Source organism: Channa argus, chromosome 21 (genome assembly GCF_033026475.1).
Source record: "Channa argus isolate prfri chromosome 21, Channa argus male v1.0, whole genome shotgun sequence".
In the NCBI taxonomy this organism is placed as follows: domain Eukaryota; kingdom Metazoa; phylum Chordata; class Actinopteri; order Anabantiformes; family Channidae; genus Channa; species Channa argus.
The window spans coordinates 17,665,203-17,688,262 of record NC_090217.1 but is presented as its reverse complement, the minus strand read 5'-3'; the positions used below and the strand labels follow the sequence as shown (position 1 = coordinate 17,688,262).

The following is a 23,060-nucleotide window of genomic DNA, read 5'->3' as shown; positions in this document are numbered from 1 at the left end:
TTTTAGTATCTGGGGGAACTCTGATGAGACAGTATCCCTCTTTTATGTGCCTCTTCAGCATGTGATTTAAAAACATAAAAGCTACATTTTACCATCTGTTAAAGTTATTTATTGAAACTCAAATCTCATAGGCACATATGGCTTATGCAAGTGTATAAAGAAATGAAGTTAACTAATTTTTCCAAATGTATTTTTGACTTTAACCCCAGTATTTTATATTTCTTATAAGTAAAGGGGCAGAATGTGCAGTAACAATGGACACAGACACACAGACCTCTGACACCTTTAACACTGGGTGTTTTTATTGAAATATTCAAAATAAATATCCAAACTGAGTAGTCAATACAACACAAGTCTGGTGCCTTTGCTGCATCGAACATGATACCATACCAGTCACCAGTAGCATTTCCTTTTTAAGCAGATCCATTCAGGGTCACCATTCATCACAGTCCATGTTGATGAAACTCACCAACTAGTACGCAAATTGGTGGGTACACAAGGACCCTTATTTGTCCACTGTGCAACCACTTTGTACAGACACAGGTCTCTGACAAGACATAATGTGTTATTGTGCTTCAGAACTGTAAATAATCCTGCAGGTGAGCAATAAAGGGCACAGCAGCAATACAGAGGGTTAAAACACAATGGAAACACAATGAAAATAGTGGTTGCTACTTTAAAGACATGAACGTTTCCAGTTATTTCACCAGCTTTACGCACAAAAATACCAGTGCTGCTGTCAGCCATCAGTTTAACATAAAAAAAATAAATACATGAAATCATGAAAATCAATACAATCTCATGTATCCTTTGCAGGCTCAGTAAGGAAACAATCTGAAAAGTATAAGGAGCAGGTGCTTGGACACATGACATCTTTTGTCCACTATAAAAAAAATTGTCCCCTTTAGAATTAATGAGAAAAAAAATCCACAATACATACACCTCAGACTACATGCACTAAAAGAGAATATTTTCACCACTGCTCAGAAAAGATTCATTAAGACAAGTGGAAACAGTGGCAAAATCTCACATGCAGCAAAAGTTTACAAAGCAAAAAAGTGCACAAAAATATGTTCAAAGACAGGCTTTCCACACATCACTACTGGCTACAGTCAATAAAAAAAAAATCTATTTTCATCTATTTTTCCTATCTGGCAGATGTCATGCTGCATTCATGTATGATAAAAATGAACAATCTGAACACCTTTCTTGTGACAATTACCAATGTATCTGCAAGTCTGAAGCCTGCAATCAATATAAAGATACAAACCAACAATTAATGAATCAAACAGGTATAGTGCCTGTATTCAAAACAAAGAAAGACCCACAGGAAAACCAGTTGGAAACTTGTTGTATATCAATTCAACCCTGACCATAAATTCTCATTCTCTTCTTGTTTAAGTGTTCGTTAAAAATTACAATTCCCAGATTTAGGAAATGACTGAGAATTTTAAGAATTTGAAGCGTTTTTAGGGTTTAGACTATTACACCAGATAGAGTAGGGGAGTCAAAGTATTTAGAGGCAGATTAAATACTGTGTCATATGTTATGTTATAACTGAGACTAAACATCTGTAAAATCTGTAAAAGTAAGCAGTAAGGGGCATATTTGTATTAATGTAGGCACAAGTAGGCTACCGTAGCATGTAATTGTGTATATGGCTTGTGTATATTTCTGTTTCTCATTTTGCTTTTATTTTTTGTTGTGCCTCGCAGGACTGGTTTTTTTTTTTTGCAGAACTTAATTTTGGTATGTGAATGTAAGAATAACTGAGGACAGGAATTAAAGTGATTTTTTTCTTTCAAGGAGGCAAACGGTCACGCTGATGAACACTGACATGATGTATGTATATTTTAACCATTTGATTTTACCACTACATGAACCTTATACTTCCATGGACAGGATGTGCAGGCTTCCTGTTTGAAAAACCTGCGCTTATGAAATTGCTTCATGCAGTGACAATATCACCACATAACACCAACAAAAAAGGAAACACATGGTTTTCCCAATTCAGTTTCTCTCATTTCATACAAAACTTGACTGGCCACTGTACAAGTACACTGGTTATATCTACAGTAATGTGTGAGACTCATGTGACCGAAGAACCCCCCCCCCCAAAAAAAAACATGATGCAATGCTTTGAGTGTATACACAGCATAACTTATAACTAGTTTGGTCTTTTTATGGGCTTATATGACAGTATCAAAATATAAGCTAACACCAGACTTATCCTTTATAATGTAAGAATTAGGGCATTACTTTACAACATACACATGCTACTTTATGCCTGTTGTTAATTGTTTGTTTGTTTGTAAAAGAATCAGAAACCCAAATCTGGTTCTGTTCCAGTGTTTACTACATTGACCTAAAAAAAAGTTTATCCCTTAGAAAACATGATCTTAAAGTCCATTCACTCTAGTACTTCTAACCACAACCTTCCTTTCACGTACGTATGACGAGTAATTAAACTTAATGCCACCTGAGGTGCTGCACCGTGACAACTCGGGCTCTTGTGTATCAGGAAGACGTGATTGAGCTGCTAAATACAAAAGTAATCCCTATAAAAAGCTCTTTATTTATTCTAACTTCTGCTGCTATGCTAAACAAACAAACAAACAAACAAACCTGCTTAACAAATCTTTGGTGTATTCAAGTTAAGAGCTGACTTTTAATTGTCTTTATTCTTATTTATAAACTTAGCTTGTCTCTTATATTAAATGGCCTTTATTATGTATTCTGAATAAGAGTAAAATTTTGCCCACTTTATTGTTTTGTGCTACAACAATTTGCACATATGTGGAGGGAATACTGTAACAGTAATGCCGCATTCTTCAGTGTGGACAGCATAGACCGTTGTCGACTGTAGACTGTTGTGGACCGTTTATGTCAATGTTTGTCAGACACTTAAGTACTGTTGATATTTCTGCAGCTGCAGAAGACTAATTCCCCTTTGGGACAATAAAGTTGATTTGATTTGATTAATCCAACAATGAAGAGCACGGGGATGAAAGCTTTACCATAGCTGGGAAGAAGCTAGAAAATCAGGAGGTGGACTTGAGTTCAGAACATTTCAGCTGTTTATGAATTGACCATATTAGGAAAGTGAGATGTTAATGAACGTGTGAGGCATACATCAATTATATGCTTACACACTCACACACTTTGGTCTTTCTGTAGTGGTTAAGATACTAAATGACATACAGAAAACAGCAGATCAATTCAAAAACATTTAAAGTTGGAAGACATGACATAAACGGGTGCAAACACATCCATTAAAACTCTCTCACTCATGGACACCAAAACAGCCAGGTCGATGTCTGTAGTTTAGCAGGAATATCCAGCCACAGGTTAAGCTCCTGACCCTGAGCTATATCCCTAACAAAAATTTTTGTTTTCATCCACAGTCCACATGGTATGATCTGAAAAATTCCCAACACACATCAAGCAAATTTAGGGAAACAAAAAAAAGGTGTTGAGAGCTGGTGACTCCACAGTGCTGCACTGCAATGCAGTTAGCAGGTTACAGAACACAATCCATCACAATTGTTTATGTAATCCTCATTCCATGTGCAAGTGATCACGCCATGTCTTCCTGAGGCTGCCTCTTTCCACATCCCACAGACATGCGCGCTAATGCTAATACTAACTAGTGTGGGAGTTGTGGTTCTATTGTATAACCACTAGTTGCAGGCAAAGACAAAATTAATTTAATCACAGTTTACAGTATCTAGTTGTACCCATCAGAACAGGGCTAGAGAATGGTCAGCTGCTACTAAAATTTTAAAGCAGCACACCAGTTGGTTTTGCAGTTTTCCACTACCTGAACTAAAAACCATTTCCTCCTGTTTGTTTGATAAAAGCTCCAGTGAGAAGCTTTTTCACAAAAGCAAACTTTCCTACTTTAAATTTAAATTCAAAGTGTGTCTTTTTAAGATTTATTTCAGTTGAACCAACTGGCTTGGAGGTGAGACCTACACACTAGGATAGATAATTAAAAGAGAAGATGATTTCAAAGTGGTACTGAAGTCAAGAAGCTAAGAATTCAATCTGAAAAATGGTATGTTCAGAAAATTCTGACCAATAATGTAAAGCAGTTGGGATTTGTAGTTAATAAAGTAAAAGGGTGATGAATCAATGGCTGTTATTCAATTTAAAAAAGTTTCTCAAGTGAGGTTATTAATACTGCATCCAAGCATATGGTTTATCCAAAAGCAATTAGGTCTTACAGTGTTCAGTGCTACTTTTTGCTTTGGTAACCTTTAATCCTAAATCTCCTCCTTCATGCTAAAGTGTCTAATCCCAGAGCACATTAGCTATGAGCATGCAAAGCATGTGAAGTTGTTGGTGGTACTCAAGAAGGTCTTAAAGGAAAATGGGCAGTTACCCACTGGTCCATTCCTGGGGTTAAAGGTGGATGCTTTTGACCAGTGAAGACTCTAGAGTTATAGGGAAGTCGTGCAGTGTCTCCAGGACTCCAATAAGGGTATTGACTGATGTGCAGTCTCTAAGCAGGGCCGTGTCCTCATACATCCGCAGGATCAATGGGCACTCTACCAGCGGGGGGAGCCACTTGGGTAGCAGGCGGTCTCTGCACAAAATAGAATGGAATGAGATGTAACAAAACCCATCTGGGATTTTCTTTTATCCATTAATTATGCACTGTAGTGTGCATAGCCACTGACCTGGCTCCAAGGCACACCAGCAGCTGGAACTTCCCGTCCTTGCCAATGTTCCTAGGGGTGGAGTTGATTGCATTGACATAGCGACAGAGTGATTGGCAAGTCTCCTGAAGACCAGCCATCTGATCAGCTGACTCCATGTCAGCAACAGACCTCTCTGGGGAGGAAAGAGAGGATATTACACTCCCTCGGGGTTGAGACACTCCACTTTTTTAATAATACAAGTAAACAGAATCTTCATTCTGTGTGGACCAAAACAAATACTTAATCTTTACAAGGTGCTTCTGCATCCCCACACTCACCTACAAAGTCCCACACAAACACAGTCTTCTGGAAAAGCCGCGCAGACTTGAATCCGTGATGAAAAAACTGTTCCAGAGCTGCCACCAAGCCACCTTCTCCACACAGCAGGACGGTAAGGCTGCCTCTCTGCACGAAGACACCCAGGAGACAAAACGTCTAAATTCTCTTACAACAGGGAGGAACTAAAATAAAATTCCCTATGTGACAAAGAAAGGGGGCCTGACCCATTTTTGTAACTGTTTCCTCAGCAGCATCAATAAAATCCCACATTAGAGACTAAAACATAATGGACATAGTCACTGAGTCAGAGAGGATAACATCTACACTGTTAAGTCACATGTGTTCTCAGACACAACAACAGTAATAATAAAAACTGAATTGATTCATTAAGAGGAAGTCAGACAGTGCTAAGGACAAGATTGGTTTCTAACCTCTTTCTCTGGCTTGTGGAAGTGTTTTATGATGTTGTTTACTGCCTCCCCAATGGCTTCTTGAATTTGGGGTGAAGTTAGTTCTGGAATCAGAAAAACACCTGAATCTATACAGAAGTTATACATCTCACATCCCTTTAGGAGCATCAGCAAATAGTTTTCAGCAGAGCTACAGTATTATACTGTACATGATACAAGTATGCTTTTAAATGCTCAATTTCCAATTTGAGCTCACGTCTGACACCAGACCCCAAGTTAGGGCTGTGCAATACATCATTTCATCACTGTCATTGCAATTAGACCATGTGATGCAATAGTCACTTCACAGGACATACAATCACACATCCTTGGGCAAGACACTAAACCCCCAAGTTGTCCCCAGTGTGTGCTGGTCAGTTGAAATTTGTGTAACCTGGGCTGAAAAGATTGGAAACAATGCTGAACCAGCACAGCAGACCTTTAGGAAGATTTGCCAAAATCCTGGGAGGAAATCACATATATTTAAAAATTTATTTTTGGCAACACTGTCCCAGCCCCTCCCAATGGAGTTCTCAAATCCCGACTAAAGACCTAAATTTGCGCTTCTCTGAATCTGAGAGTAGCATGACAATCCTGACAGATACTGACTACTTCCTCGTCCAGACAGTGATGTGATGCTGATGCGTCTGGTCTGTGGAGGTGAACGCTGCAGTGGGGGTGTCCTGCAACCTCTGGCAAAATCCTCCTCTGTGCTTGACACCACTAGCTCTCCAATTAAAACCCTCTCCAGGCTGCCATCATCTACACCTTTCCCAAGCCATCGACCACATGGGAATCTGGAGTAGACAGAAATATTTTTCATCTTGTTAAAACCTACATGCATTAGCTGATGTGTTGGATTAACCCTAACCCAGTTGCTGTAAATCAATGTGACTGTAAAGACAGTAGCCTTAACTCACTTGTATGTGTGTCCTGTGATCTCATTTCGCACCATGACACAGTCCACTAGCCATTTGGCCAAGAGACCTGCATTATCATGACCCAGCTGCACCGTGGTCAGTTTTCCTAGGTTCTGACACTAAACAGAAACACACAGACAGACACACACAGGGCAGAGAAAACAAAGTTAACACAAGGTACAAACCGTTTATGCCAGCAACATGTCTCTAAAAAGTTGAAACAGGGTTGTGTTTACCATTGTGTTTAACAGTCTCCTTCTTTTAACAAACTTCTGAGTTTTTAATTTGTTTTGACAGCAACATTTTTCCCCATTCTTGCTGGAATAAAGATTTTAGTTTGGGGCCTCCTTTGTTGTATTTTTGGTTCTTTTGGTTTTTTAAGGTTATTTTAATAACAGTTATAACACCGACAAACCATGTTCACTGACAGTGGAGGTGTACAAGAGTCCATGCAGCGATTTCTACTACAGAGTCATGTCTGTTTTTAGTTTTGTAGTGAGGAATATACAGATCATTCTGACATCTCTGATTGGACAGAAGACAATAAAGAAGTTTTAGTGTCTCCAGCTAGACCTTGAATACAAACACAACATCAGCATCAAAATTGGGTCTTCAATGATTTTCCTAACCAAATCTGGCAAAAATCTGGGTGCTTTACCAACTATAACAACTGTCAATAGGGCAGCAGATTTGCACTCTACAACATCAGATAGATCAGACTCTACCTTTCTGAATATACAAACCAATTTATTGTGCAGGTGGTGGTCATATCTCGTCTTGATTACTTCAATGCCCTGTTGATGGAGCTACCAGCATGCAATATCAAACTCCTCCAGATAATCCAAAATGCTGCAGCACGGCTAATGTTTTACCAGCTAAAAAGTACACGTCACACCACTCTTCAGATCTCTGCACTGGCTTCCTGTAACTGCCCACAATGGGTTCAAAGCACTGCCTCTTGCCTACAGATTGCAGCACTCGCCTACTTGAACTCACTCATTCAGATAAACATTCCCTGCCATTGTGCAGGCACTGGTCCTGCACTCTGCCAATGAATGGCATTTTGTGGTCCCATCTCCATGCCAAAGATCTTTAGAAAAATCCACAATGGTCACTGAAATAACTTAAAACTGACTAAATAATTTATAAATAAAAATTTACAAAAGCTAATGAAAATCAGAAATTGCTTTTGAATTGTGGTTCAACAGAGGTTTTATAAAATGATGGTAAAAACGATGGTACCCTTAACTTAATATTTTGTGGCACAACCTTTTGAGGCAATCACTGCAATCAAACAATTTCTGTAACTGACAATGAGACTTCTCACCTGTTGACAGGTATTGTGGCCCACTCCTCATGAGCAAACTGTTTGAAGGGTGCCTTCTTCAGACTGCAAGTTTCAGTGAGTAAGTTGTGAGTAAGTTGGATTTACTGAATTGCTATTGGCAAGTACCTCTAACGGACCACCCTTCAGAAATTTCCAGCTTTTAACCCCCAATTGTTTTCTGCAGTACATGGTCATGGCCTCTGGGATGTGCAAATAGTCCAATATCTTGTTCTTAGCCATTTTTGGGTGTTTTTTGCTGTGTGTTTTGTGCCATTACCTTGTTGGAGGACCCATGACCTGTGACCGAGGCCAAGCTTTCTGACACAGAGCAGTACATTTCTCTCCAGAAAGCATTGATAGTCTTGAGATTGTATTGTACCCTGCACAGACTCAAGACAACCTGTGCCAGATGAAGCAAAGCAGCCCAAGAACATAACAGAGCCTCCTCCATGTTTCACAGTGGGTACAGTGTTCCTTTCTTTTTATGCTTCCATTTTTATGTCTGTTAACATAGCCTTGATGTGACTTGCTAAAAAGTTCCAGTTTTGTCTTATCAATATGCATTTTGGCAAATTCCAGTCTCACTGAGTCCTTGGTCGTCTTCCATTGACGGACAGATGGTGTGATCTGACACTGTTGTAACTTGACCTTGCAGTTCATCTCTTTGGAAGTTGTTCTGGGCTCTATGGTTACCATTCTTATTTTCCGTTTCTTCAATGTAATGGTAAATGGAAAATGGTCTGCACTTATATAGCGCTTTTCTACCTATTGGCACTCAAAGTGCTTTAAACTGCTTCTTATTCACCCATTAACACTCACAATCACACACACACACACACACACACACTCATACACACTCATACACCGATAGGGGAGCTGGTCTGCAGCTAGCCAACACTCACCGGGGGCAACTAAGTTGGGGTTCAGTGTGTTGTTCAAGGACACTTTGACAAGTGACTGGAGGAGCCAGGGATTGAACCAACACCTGTGAGATTGTTGGAAAACTGCTCCACCTTCCTGCGCCACAGTCGCCCCCAATCCATTTTCCTCTTGCGGCCACATCCTGGCCACAGTCCTATCGACCTTAAACTTCTGAATAATATGTGCAATTATACTCACAATCACTCGCAATATCAAGCAGCACACTTTAGTTTAGCATGTCACTATGGTCAATTATTATCTGTCTAGAGGTACCATACTTTTTGTCCAGAACACTTTTTAAAAAATGCTTCTGTTGAACCATAATTCAAAAGCAATGTCTGATTTTCATTAATTCATTTTCATTTTTATTTATTATTACTTTTGTCAGATTCAAGTTATTTCAGTGACCATTGTCACTTGTTTTTTTTTTTTCTTCCTTTAATGGAAGGGTACCAACAAGTTTGTGCAACTCTGCACGATCAGCAGCCTCAATGCCAATACTCAAAAAACTGCTGAAAACAGAACTCTTCCACAACTTCTTATGTTCCTTAAAAAAAAAATAAAAAAAATCACATTGGATAAAAGCATTACCCAAATGACTACATTAAAATGTAAACTTTACCTTATCCTCACTGCAGACACATTTAGAAGCTCTAGGATGTTCTTTTTTATACCCAATCATGATACTGATCTGTTGCAAATGAACCTCATTAAATGTGAGACGTTCCACTGGGTTGTTTTGAGATGTGTTGCTGGCATAAAATTATAAATGTGTATCAAAGTTATCAAAGAAAAATCTTTCAGTTTCACAAAAGTTAGAAAGGAAGTGGTGATTCACTAATTTACAAAGATCCTGTTCAACCTGGAAAAACAGTTTAAAAACTGTAGCTATGAGAGAAAGAATCCTCGACCAATATTACTGTGAGAGAAATTTTCCTTCAAGTGCAAAATGCCTGTTTATGGTGACCAAATGTTACACTCACACCTCAGTAGACCTTCTGTCTGCACTGTCTTTAGACCAGAGCTTCATCAGGAAGCTGTCCCAGCAGGGAACACATAGGAGACGAGTGGTCTCAGATACTTGATACTGAGATACTTAGATTCCTGACCACTGTGTGTATGTTCTGTAAGGTTGATTTGGATTGAGTCATTCCTATGTGCTTTTATGTAAATTCAGCTGCTGAGCTGAGTGGTTAAAAGCAATTTTAACCACCAATAACCTGTGAAACACTGTCAATCTGATTGACCCACTCATGAGTGTAATTCTGTTCTGCTCTGCATGTTTCTCTGTTTTCTGATTAAACTCACCATAACCAAGACTGTGAGCTGCCTTTTGACTCCTTAACTAGCCTTACAGTTTTAGCCACGCCAATTACAAATAGATCTTCATGTACAACAGTGCTAGAATCATCAATAAGGCCCCAATCCCTCTTAAACTGCTTTTTACCCATAGATCTCTCAACTTCAACTATTACCTCATCTAAACTAACAACCTGTCTGCTAGACCCTTTTCTAAATAGACTGTTCAAGGAAGCTTTACCCTTAATAGACACGTTCGTATTAGATTTCATCAATCTATCTTTAAAAACAGGCTCCACAGGGCTATAAAGTAGCTGTAATCAAACTGCTACTTAAAAAAACCCTGTCTTGACCCAGGTGTTTTAGCCAATTACAGACCAATATCCGATCTTTATTTCTAAAATCCTTGAAAAAGTAGTTGCAAAGCAATTATGTGAACAACTGTACAGGAAAAATTAGTTTGAAGACTTTCAGGGAGTTCATCATAATACAGAAAGACCACTGACAATAACCATCAACAATCTTCTCTAGGCTTTAAATAACGGGCTTGTGTCTATAATTGCTTTGTTAGATCTCAGTTCTACTTGTGGTTCCCAGAATTTCCAAAGATAGAATGGGGCCTAAAGGCAGAGCCTTTAGCTATCAAGCTCCTCTCCTATGGAACCAGCTCCCAATTCACATTCGGGGAGAAGACACACTTTTAGTTTTAAGTCTCGGCTTAAAACTTTCCTCTTTGATAAAGCTTTATAGTTAGTTATAGTCAGGCTGCTATAGGCTTTGGCTTAGACCACCCCCCGATGCACTGAGCTCCTTGCCTATTCTCGTCCCTCTATCCTCTCCTATCTCCTCACATTTATTTGTCACCACTGTATGACATTAAGTTTGTGTGTTCTTTCTCCCGTAGTTGTCCTTCTCCTTCTCTGTCCCTTTCTGCTGGTGTCCCCGACTTTGGAGTTACGTATTTTCCAGTGCGTAGGTACTGGTCCCATCAACCTGCCCAATGTTTTGTTTGTTTTCTTTACCCTCTCCACTTTCCACTTACCCCAACCTGTCAAGGCAGATGGCTGCCCACCCTGAGCTCGGTTCTGCTGGAGTTTTATTCTGTTAAAGGGAGTTTTTCATCTTCACTTTTGCCTAGTGCTTGCTCAAGGAGGAATTGTTGGGATTTCTCTAAACATCTTTATAGTCTTTGACTTTATTCTGTAATTTGCCTTGAGATGAGTTTGTTGTGAATTGGCGCTCTGTACATAAAGTTGAATTGAATTGTCTTTGTACTGTACAACCGACAGTAATCCACCATTCCAAGAAGCAACATGATGCTGACTGTTGTAGCGTGTGAGGAAAAGGATTAAGATTAGGTTTGTTTTTGTTTTTTTCATATGCCAGCAAAACACATAATAGATAGACCATAAGGGCACTAATTATTTCTAAAAGTCTCATTAGGTTTTCAAAAATTTAGATTTTAGTATGACTTTAATTCCTCACAAACAATAATAAATTGAGTTTTTAACAACTAAAATTAAACAGTGATCTCCTGATGTGAAACTACGTGTTAAGTGACCACCTGCAATGCATTCACAGTCCACCTGGGGGCAACAAACCACTTGTTTAAAAAAAAAACTGACAATACTCCCTCTACAAGCTACTACTTGCTTACAGCACTCTTAATGCTGCTGTAGTCCATGAAAAGATGGCTTTCGGCTTGTCCCTTCACAGGTCACCACAGCAGAACATGTTCCGCACGTTAATTTGGTATGTGTTTTAATACCAGATGCCCTTCCTGCCACAACCCTCCCATTTTTTTCCAGGTTTGGGACCGGAACCCAAGTTGCCCTTGGTGACTGGGTGGGGCCATGCCTGGCGGGGTGATTTATGGAGCTAACGTTTCAGTAAGTCCTACTGTAGTAGTATTTTAGTTTTAGACTAGTCTCTTATAGTAGTATAGTAGTAGAGTCAAAGGCTGGACTGTACCCGATGTATGTAGAAATGTAATCTAAAAAAACTTTCTAGCAGATATCTTTAGATAACAAAAACAAGGCTGACTGCTGAACAACAGTGGCTTATGCAGAAACAGACAACAACATGAATGAATTATGGGAGGTGGAAAGAGGGGAAGGGCTTCCTCTAACCTTGAACAAGGCGGAGATGTGTGTGTGAGGCCTGAAAGCAGACTGAAGGAGATGGAAAAACTTGTTAAAACAGAATGGATGACCAACACAAATGATAATGCAACAGTCACAGAGCCAAAATCAACAAAGTCAGGCAAACAGACAAACCAACTGGTAAACCTGCACGAACATGCAACTGCACAAACATGCATTGTGAGAGGACAAGAAGTCACAGCATCTCCTATACTAGATCTATGGGCAGTATTCCTATCAGGCAAAATGTAAAGAAAGTGACATTACCTGATCTAGGGAATACATTTAAAGGATAATTCCAGATTTAAAGTTTAGCCAAATTTGTGTTGACATTAGAAGAAAAACAACAATGTAGATGTACCATGGTTATTGTTGAGATCTGGAAATAAAGTAGCACTGCTGACCCACTGTCTAACCACGCCACTTATTGATTACATGTTACAGGGTTGTATTTAGGTGACACACATTATACAGTTGACTACAAGCCTGCATAACTACCACATGAACTGTATTATAAATAATTATAAAACACAAAATACATTAATTGTTTTTGGTGAGTTATCCCATGCATTAATTGTTTTTGTTGAGTTATCCTATGCCTATTTTTTCCAACTAAAAGTTGCCAAAATAAATGAGTTTTAATTTGTTGAAGTGCAGCAATTTGGATTGCACAGTACTGGTATAATACTTTACCTCCAATGTTTAATGTTATAAAGTATTAATTTGAACATACTTTAAATTGTTTATTGTTAATAGATTTTAGGATGATGCTTGATGTATCCATTTGGCTCTGCAGGGAGATGAATGTGAAGACTGTGAATTAGACAATTACAATGGGTGTTTTTTTATACTTCCTTTTGCTTCAAAATCTCCATGTGAAATTCCTGACATGCTGTTATGAATGTGACAAGGAGGTAAACATAAAGTGTAATACTGAAGATCATGCTTAGAGTCTGCACAGCAACCATCCAATGATTGACTGTGTGCTCGGTCGTTGAGAGATTAAAGGTCACATTACTCACATCAAAGGTCATCTCCAGAACATTCTTGGGGATCTGCATGATGCCCGAATCTCCCAGCTCACCTGACACACACACCCAGGGGTTGGAGGTGGTCAAGGCATTGCTCAGCTTCTTAATGGGGATAATGGAAACTCTGTATGGGATCACTGCAAAAACAAAAAAATATTCAGCTCCATCCAAACACTTGCCTACATTTATCAAATAACTTTGAGAGTGAAATTCAATATTTTTACAATGTACATGTATTTATATAGCTTTGTTATTTTTTGGAGTACATAAAACATTTTAATCATCAGCTTCACTGCAAAAAACAACTTTAAATATTCACTGCAATGCAGAGCTAGTCTGGTGTGATCAAGACCTGAGCCCTTCTGACACATTTCTAAAAAAAGTTGAGATAATGTGTAAAGCCAATATAAAGATTCAAAGATTCAAGATTAAAAGTGTTTATTGTCATATGCACAGATAGAACGCATGTTTCCCTGTACAATGAAATTCTTACTTTGCCCTCCACTCTAAATGTCACACAGTGACAAGATGAATATGTAATATATTAATCATAATATATTAATCTCTCTCTCTCTATAGATATATATACACACACATCTATATATACATCTCTCTCTCTCTCTCTCTATATATATATATCTCTATCTATCTATCTATCTATCTATCTATCTATCTATATTAAAGGTTAAAACTGAATAATCCTGAAAGGCTAAGCTTTTCAGAGATGCTCTTTTATACCCAATCATAATACTGGTTTATTGCCAATTAGGCGACTGTGGCGCAGGAAGGTACAGCGGTTGTCCAACAATCTCACAGTTGTTGGTTCAATCCCCGGCTCCTTTGGTCACATGTTGAAGTGTCCTTGAGTAGGACACTGAAACCAAACTTAGTTGCTCCCGGTGAGCGTTGGCCAGCTGCATAGCAGCTCCCCCACCGGTATTACGCAACTTTTCCAGTCTTTTTCACCCCATCCTGATTTTTTCCCTGGCATCAAATTCAAATTCTAAACTTTACACATTCGTTTTGTTGTCTCTGTACTATTTACTATCAAAAATTGCTTTCAAATAATCAGTTATTTAATATATTCTCTTTTTAATTACATTTGTTAAAACATGCAAACCTCTCCAAAAACAGGGTTGCATATTATGAACTCTTGATAAAGTAACATGGTTTTAGGAGCTTAATACAAGACTGTGGTTCGTATGAGTATTGTTATATCCCTTAGAATTGAAACTGGAAAACATTTGTCTGTAAATAAATAAATTAATAAATCCACCCCTTTTATGTCTGGAATTTTATTTATGGATTATAATAATTAATAGTATGGATTATAATAATTCATAATTTGGCATCACTTTCAATACTAAACTGAATAGAAAGCATCTGTACAGAGGTGATGACTCTCTGGAGAGAGGGAACTCACTGATGGTGGTGAAGACAGTGGTGAAGCAGAAGTAGTCGACTGTGTTTAGAGAGAGCAGGTGGAAGAGGAACTGCTCCTTCTCCTCCTCACAGCGCAGGAAGGCGTAACGTTTGTACAGCTTCCTGTGGGCAAACCACAGATAGGGTCATGTTCTAATACAGGAAAGCATCTAATGTTCTGACAGATTGTCTCCCAATCTATTGTCTCTAAAACACAGAGAAGGCAGCCTGTAAAAATGACACCAGTGAAAGACAAGTTCAAGCTTGACATGGTGAAGTTACGAATGTGAGTGTGAATGGTTGTCTGTCTGTGTATGTTTCACTGTGGCCGTGAGATAGACTGTCAACCTGTCCATGGTGGACCTTGCCTCTCACCCGATGACAGCTGGGATAGGTTCCAGGTGACAGATAATGGATGGAAGGATGGATGCATGGAGAAGTTACACATTTAAATTAAGTAAACCAAACTTACATTTATAGATTTATTTTTAATTATTGATTATAAACAAAGCAGAAAAAGTGATGCTTCTTTTTATTTATTGTTTCGTAGTGTTTTTTAAATGTCTTTAGATGTAAGGCCATCACTTGAGGATTTAACGTATCAAAACACATACAGCAGCTTACAATGTGGCAGTTCAGGACTGGGCTAGCACTGGGATTCTTTTCCACTGAATGAAATTGAAATTGAGGATATAAAGATGCTGCCTTGGACATTCTGCGCACTGTAACAGATTATCTGTAAATATTGTTAAAAGTTATGCGAATTGGATTCATTTTTATTCATCATGGGATGAAAGTAATGTTCTATTGTGCGTGGTTTTGGTGTCAGATCAGTCGGAGCAGCTTTCCGTCTTAACATGATCTACATTGACTTTTCCACGAAATGACAAATTTTTCATTCTTCATTCATTTTTATACCATTTACATTTTACATTTATTGAGAGGTGAATATGCTGAATGATTTTATAACATTGTGTAGATTTGTTATATTAGCTGTTAACAACAGGTTCTTTGTAAGAGTGCAGAGAGGCATAAAATACACCATGGAGTGATGTTTGCTCGTTTTTACATCAAAGTCCGACCACATTTGAAAAACTGAAACTAACACAAAGTTTTAAAAATTCACTATTGGCGCAGTTTATGAATCCACAGCTTCTTTTCTTGCTCCTTTTGTCACTGCGCCATTTCCTTCGTCAGTCTGTCAGCTGGGTTTTATTTATTATTATTATTATTTTTATTATCACTTCGGCAATCTGTGTGTCCAACATGTAGTTCAGTGTTGTTTAGTTTAGATTAATAAACTGTTCTAATCTAATCAAGAAAACTAATCTGAAGCTGTTGTACAGAATGATCTCTGGTTAACAAACTACCAGTGCTATACACTGCCTGTTTTAATGATCATGCGTTAGTACCTAACCAGAGGTGGGGGAGTCAATGTCCAGAGCCTTTTCTAGGTGAGATGGACATGAACACATATTTAATGAATTTAAATATCCTGTCCTGTCTTAGTGTTAGACATACTTAATTATAACGGGCTCATAGATGAAGTTCCTGCTGTTCTGTGTGGATCATGAGATCTGCAGTGGTGTATCAGTGTTTCTGCTTTGTTTCATGGCGAATTCCCCCAAAGAAAGTTCTCTACAAAGGTGTTGGGCTGGGGGAAGGTGAGTAACCATGGAGATAGTCTCACACCTAAAGGTTTGAATGACGACTTTATTTAAATATGAATGAAAACCCGCAAGCCTCCACATGCAGTCGGCTCGGTTCTACTATTGTTCTACTTTTTCAGCGCAATCAAATTTTCCACTCTGCTCTGTGTTGTGTCCCAAACATGCGACTATCCAACTGAGAAAGTTATTGAAAGTGAAAATCCATTTAAAATTTGGTAAAGAAGCAGATTTACTGAGTTTCTGCCTGTAAGAGACAATAAGCACCACGATAACTGGAATCAGCTAAGAGTAGAAACATCCCCCACATGTGTTTTTCACTGGAGCTCCTGTTTGCAGTTGAGGATATGATCAGTCTGTTCTCCTGTATGTACACAGCAAAATCACCAGTATTAAATTAACTATATAAATTTAACACTCAGTTATTGTAACACTGGTGATTTTGCTGTGTACCTGTGCACTTGGTTTTGTTTGAAGAGTCAAAGACCAGTGCGATTCGCTATCTGTTTTAATGGTAAAACCAGTTTTTACTTGGAAATTAAAAATTACGCAGGTTTAAAGAAACAAAACAAAAAACAGTTAAGTGCATATTGTCTTGAGTCTCCCATATTAACACTGAAAGCAGTGTCTGAATAGTAATTTATCTGTGGATCGGATCGCTTGATAAAGTCTGATTAACCACAACATATTTAGCTTCCATGAAACTTTATGTTTGGGAAAAGTTTGCTGATCTCAAGCCTCCTAAGTAATACAGGATAAATCTTCTACTCCATTACCTTGTTAGTGTACAAATACAGTAATACTGGTACGGTACATTGTGGAAGGTAGTAAGATGTGCGCTGTCACCGGGTGCTGTTACTGAGTGTAAGCTGAGCGTGACCTACAGACCATATGCTGTCATTACATGCCATCCCATGGGACAAGAGAAGAGCAATTGCAGTAAGAGTGACGAACTGCGGCAGAGCGACACATTCAATAACAACATCTATACATTTAATTTAGATTTAATAAAAAGGGTAGAATAAGAATCCTGCGTGTAAGTATCTCATGTTATGTCATTTTTTTTTAACTGCAAAACATAGTATTTGGATTAATAAGCTTGTTTATTATAAGGTAAAGTAAATCATCTCAGCTTCTATAAAAGGCTTAATGTTAGCTACGAGGTTTTCTATTCAAAAGTAGAAATAGATGTCAAATGTCCTGTCTCTGATGCAAGAAAAACAATCGTCTTTATTTCTGCCCTCCTGCGATGTTTAACATGGACCTGAAAGTTTTCAGAAATGATACTAGTAATGCTGCATTTCAGAGCAGAAAATGGTAAAACAATCTTAAAAGGTGTGTGCAAGTTTGGTTAATTATATGGGTGCTCACTTGGTCAAGGCTTGTTGAGACAGCAGCTGTTTCAGGTGCTGAGAGAGCAGCTTTTTTTCCAAGGACAGACGGATCCAAGCTCTTGCTCGGCCTACATCTGTCTTAATCTCTGACATACTCTGGATATGCCTGCAGAAACAGAATAAAATTCTCAGAAACATTGAGTGGAATTAAAACCCACGTTTATGAGTTATATGCTCAGTTGGGGATGAACCATTAACTGCTTTTACATGCACTTTAAGTAACCAGGTTACTCTGTGAAATCAGCTTTCTCATGTAAGGGAGGAAGTGACAAGCACTTAAGGTACCTGGTCACTGGAAATGCACATAAGCCAACTTTAACCTGGTTACTTGTCAATGTAAATGTAAATGCACTTACTGTGATTTACCTTCTGTTTCCCTCAGTTAACCTGCTTTGTCTGCTTTTAATCTAGTTAGTAACCTACAGTTCTTAGTTGCATTGTACTTCCTTTATTTGTTTTGGATTTGTCATGACAATATCCTGTGGTCTATCTGGGACCCACCTCATGTCTTGTATGAGAGACACTTGGAGTGATGGCATTGATATGGAACAATCAGACTTCCTCCTCTCAGGAACATGAGGGACTGTTAAGGAGAAATACATGTTTAATAAATACATGTTAGATATACCTCTAAAAACCCTGTGTATGTGTGTTACCTGGTGACTCGGCCTGCTGCCGCTCCAGCTTCTCTTCATGAGCCTGGTAGTGCAGCAGGTGGGACCACAGAGCAGACTTCCCCTGAGATGAAGATTTAAAAAAATAAAAATTAAAAAATAAAGAGTAGATCAGAATAAACACACACACAAATAAAGACAGTTAATGCATTAATTGAAAAGCAATCTGAAGCTTTATCAATTTAAGACAATTAATGAGCCATCCTCTGACCTTGAATATCCAATATTGTCATAAATGCTTGATTAACAACAGTGTGTTTATACAGACAGCAATTCTGTATCTGCAACCACATTTTTTGTATCTTATAAGGCAACAGACAAAACCAGAGGGAAACTTGATTAATTCGTCCCTGTGTGTTACTATGTTCATTTGTGTGTTTGTGTGCTAACCTGCTTAACCTGCAGCCCGTGGCTCCAGATCCTTTCCAGCAGGTCACACAGGCTGGCAATAAGAGTGTTTTCCTCCAGTCCGGTGATGTTGGCTTCACCATGACCCAGCTCCACTGCCTCCCGGCCCATCTTCTCCACCAGCATACGCTTGGTCTGAAAAAACACACACACACAAAGAGGAGTCAACAGGAGTAATTTCCTGTGCTTGTGTTACTAGGTGGTGGATGGTGAGTTCTACAGACAAATGTCTGGAATTCAAAATACAGAGAGGTCAGAGAGAAGAACATATTTTTAAGGTTTACACCACTTGCGTATTGTGTTGTGGCTTATTTTTTTAATGTATCAATCAATTTAAAAGACAAAACTATTATTAAAATGTATTATTATAATTTATAACTACTATGCCATAAATTTAAAGTTGCAACTTCGCTAGTTTTCAACCTGATTCCTAAGGTTCTAATTTGGGCAGTACTTTTATATTTTACAGCATATGATTCCTTAGCAGAGGAACTAAATGCTTTTTACAAGAATCCCTTTTTTCCAAAGTATATTTATAAGGCTCAAATAAAGATATTTTACAGAGCTAAACTAACATAGTATATAGTTTAAGTTATATGTAAGGTAATTTACCATATCAGTCCATAACAGCTTTGTTTAACTTTGTAATAACTTACAAAGTCAGGAGTTAATAGTCAGGGGTGACTGTGGCGCAGGAAGGTCGAGCGGTTGTCCACCAATCTCACAGTTGTTGTTCAATGCCCAGCTCGTTCAGTCAGTTGTCGAAGTGTCCTTGAGCAAGACACTGAACCCCAACTTAGTTGCTCACAGTGAGCGTTGGCCAGCTCGCCTTTGGTTCACCGGTATATGAGTGTGCGTGTGTGTGTGATTGTGAGTGTGAATGGGTGAATAAGAAGCAGTGTAAAGCGCTTCGAGTGCCAATTGGTAAAAAAGTACTGTATAAGTGCAGACCATTTACCATTTATAGGAAGATGTGACACTATACTGTTTAATTGTAAATTAAAGAAACACAGTACTGATTACTGATTTCCAACACACAGCACTATTTTACAAGGCTGTACAACTCATTAAAATAGTTGGGTGTCGTTAAATCTTGTTTGTCTCAATAGAAAAATAATAGATCTGAATCACCATATTGGAGGTACAGGAGTCACATAACTTGCTATTGTTTTTGACTCCTCAGCGTCACAGCTCCTCTATATTTGGAGCTCCAATAAGAGCATAACATAATTTAAACTAATGAAGTCATATTGAGATGATTTTCACCTAAACACAGAAAGAGATATTTTTATGTACTACCCAAATTACAACCATTGAAAACATGTTGTAAAATCAGGAAAAACATAATTTGGTTCTGCAGCAAAAAAGCCATTGATGATCCCTACTGATGATAAACCAACATTATTCCTGAGGGATGAACTCTGCGATTTTGAGAAAAGCCCACAGGGTGTGTGTGAGGAGGTATCAGGGAGTGACTGTACTACTGAATCACAGGTCTTTTTTAAACACAGAACCGTTGGTGTGTTTCACCTTTAGGCGACACTCCTTAAGCAGCCCTTCCACAAACTTCCAGTTGGTCTGGGCAATAACAGCAGGAGACAGATCCGACAGTTTGGGTTGCCGCAGGTTCTTCCCCAGGCTACGGGCCTCCTGCATGTACTTCTGAAAATCAAACACAGTGCGTGAGTAAAAAAACCCACTCAGGGCTAAAGAATACAGAAAGTTCCTGTAAAGGTCAAGTCCTTGATTACTTTTAGAGAATCGTTCCTACATTCACAGCATCTTGCAGTGGCACTCACTAAGGTCTCAGATGTTAAATGTTATTGCACACACACTCCCACTCAAATCTAATGTGATAATCAAGTTATCTGACACAAATAAGTTAATTTGATTTCAACCAGCAATGTGTCACATCTGTTTCTTTATCCAATCATAACAAACAGGTCAATGACACTGCATAATTAAACTGTGAAAAGAAAGAAAATACCTCCATAACCTGTCACCGTTTATCTTATTTGGGTCACAGAGGCTTGGAAACTATCCCAGCTCTCTCTGAGGAACTAAACTCTAAACATTAAGAGTAAAAATATTACTGTAATAATACTTAACTATAAGTTCACTTTGTGTTTACAAAGTGTTTTTTAGATGGAGATTTTCTCATATAAGAAACTGTTTATTTCAATTAGGTCTTTGTGAAGTAACAGGAAAGGGTGAGACATAGGAAGGGAGTGAAAACCAGGCTCTAGGAAGTGTGTGTTTCGAGATGTGTTGGGAGGGACACAGGGACCCCACTGAGACCATAGGAAATTGTTAAGAGAATGCTCAGTAATGTTTTATAACTCCACAATCTTTCCCTGAAAGAAAAAAAAAGAAAAAAAAATCATGCTGCTTTTTAGAACAGAAATCATCCAAAAACCTGCTCATAATAAAAATCAATCAGGTGATCTTTTGTTTTATTTAAGATAAAGTAACAATTCAGCCACTGAACGGAACCAAAAATACTCTGTGCAGAGCATTTCTGTAAACTGAAACTTGAAGTGTTACTACTATAAGGGTGGAGGTGGACTGTGAGAGGGATTCCACAACACAGGCAGCTCCTCCACATACCAGGCATGATGCAGAGGCAGATTTTTTAGGTGGTTTAATAGGTGGAGGGGATGAATTATCCCACTCCCAAAATGCCATGGAATTCTGCAGAGCCAGACAGCCCTCTTCCACCTGCTGACGAGCAAGAGGGGTACAGCCCACGACTCCCTACCGACCGACCAACCAACAAATCGACATGGAGTACACACAGGCAGACCGGAGCGAACAAAGACAAAGGAAAGAATTAAAAAAAAAAAATTGTAAACATGTAAACAAAGAAAAAAACAAATAAGAAACAAGTTCCAGCCAAAATCAACAGGAATTTAACAAAAATGTGACAACATAAAACAAACAAAGAAAATAATGTTGTACAACAGAAAAAGTGGGAGCGGACATTAAACAGATAGCAGTCATATCATACAACAATTTGGTTGTAAGGAAATTGCCTACCTCTTTCAGGTCATTATCAATGTTCAGATGCTCTATCTGGTGCCGGTGCCGGTCTTTCCTTCGCTGAGCGGTTGCTGTCCTGTGAGACCACCTACCAACCAAAACACGCAATTAGATGACTGAATAAAGAATCTTTTTGGCCACTTTGCTGCAAAGAGCTGCTTCAATATATTCACCGATTTAATCAGAAGAGCTTTATCATTAAAGTCAGCTTACTTGTTATTGGTTGGCCCTGTGTTGAGCACATCAGCCTGCAGCTTGGGGAAGAATCCCTGCACATATTTGCCTTGACCAATCTTCATGTCCAGCAGGTGAGGGTGTATGGCTATGTGGTCAATCTTCAGTAACCGCTGCTCAATGGCCTGAGCTGAACGAGAGACACCGTATGTTTTTAACGTCTAAAATAAACTCCAATCAGACAACACACACACACACGACCTGACCAATACCGATACAATGCTATACCAATAGTACAGTAAAGCATGGTAGTAGCAGCATCATGCTGTGGGGATGTTCTTCAGCAGCTGGAACTGGGACACTGATGACAATTGAGGGAAAGATGAATGCAGCAATGTACAAAGACATTCTTGATGAAAAATTCCAGAGCACTCTGGACCCTAGGGTGACAACAACCCGAAAGCATACAGCCAAGACAACAAAGGAATAGCTACGGGACAACTCTGTGAATGTCCTTGAGTGGAGAACCCTATCTGTACCTGACCCCATCAAACCTAATAGAGCTTGAGAGGAACTGCAAAGATGAATGGTAGAAACTGCCCAAAAATAGGTGTGCCAAGCTTGTAGTGACATACTCAAAAAGACTTGAGGCTGTAATTGGTGCAAAAGGTTTTAACTTTTTTTTTTTTTTTTAACTTATGCATTTTTTTATTTTTAATAAATTAGCAAAGATTTCAAATAAACTTCTTTCAAATTATCATTATGGGGTATCCTTTGTAGAATGTCTTTGGAAAACAATTATTTTGAAATAAAGTTGTAACATAATGAAATGTGGAAAAAGTTAAGCGCCCTGGATACTTAAATAGGATGCACTGTAATTCCTTTCCGTGCTGAACTTACCAGATTCTTTGAGAATGGAGCACCTCTGGTAGCTGGAGGATCGGAGACTGGGAGCACGTACATTGTAGAGGCGTGTCTTGTCAATGCGAGCATCAAAGACACGGAGCAATGGCTCCTTGTCTTCCCACTGGGACATGATCTTGTTATCAATAAAGGTGGCAAACATCTGTGTCTCAATGAAGTGAGACAGGAAGGGCAGGTATGGCTCTGGCTGGTCTGACAGGAACGAGGCCTACAGAAGAGAAAAACAAAAGCAGGGAGACTGGCCATCTTTAGAATAGATCCATGGGGAAAAAACAAAACAAAATAAAA

The 23,060-nt window shown here is 38.7% G+C and overlaps 1 protein-coding gene across 11 annotated transcripts in view; it reads right to left on the bottom strand.

Moving 5' to 3' along the window:
* Positions 1-280: 280 nt before the first annotated feature.
* Positions 281-23,060, bottom strand: part of LOC137106527 (DENN domain-containing protein 5B-like) — a 67,476-nt gene continuing 44,696 nt past the window's right edge. For 3 of the 11 annotated variants that reach the window (XM_067489942.1, XM_067489945.1, XM_067489947.1), the window contains 18 exons: positions 22,749-22,980; positions 21,888-22,038; positions 21,672-21,762; positions 21,243-21,389; positions 20,166-20,297; positions 18,618-18,770; positions 18,210-18,291; positions 18,055-18,136; positions 17,531-17,659; positions 14,494-14,615; positions 13,062-13,207; positions 12,028-12,069; positions 6,352-6,470; positions 6,041-6,228; positions 5,414-5,496; positions 4,982-5,108; positions 4,683-4,836; positions 281-4,588 (listed from right to left, as the gene is read on the bottom strand). In XM_067489942.1, the coding sequence (XP_067346043.1) occupies positions 4,405-4,588; positions 4,683-4,836; positions 4,982-5,108; positions 5,414-5,496; positions 6,041-6,228; positions 6,352-6,470; positions 12,028-12,069; positions 13,062-13,207; positions 14,494-14,615; positions 17,531-17,659; positions 18,055-18,136; positions 18,210-18,291; positions 18,618-18,770; positions 20,166-20,297; positions 21,243-21,389; positions 21,672-21,762; positions 21,888-22,038; positions 22,749-22,980 (2,364 nt within the window). In that variant the 3' untranslated portion in view covers positions 281-4,404. Of the gene's footprint in view, positions 4,589-4,682; positions 4,837-4,981; positions 5,109-5,206; positions 5,259-5,413; positions 5,497-6,040; positions 6,229-6,351; positions 6,471-12,027; positions 12,070-13,061; positions 13,208-14,493; positions 14,616-17,530; positions 17,660-18,054; positions 18,137-18,209; positions 18,292-18,617; positions 18,771-20,165; positions 20,298-21,242; positions 21,390-21,671; positions 21,763-21,887; positions 22,039-22,748; positions 22,981-23,060 lie in introns of those variants that run through there. The other 8 variants (XM_067489946.1, XM_067489949.1, XM_067489948.1 and 5 more) reach the window with 6 other exon arrangements.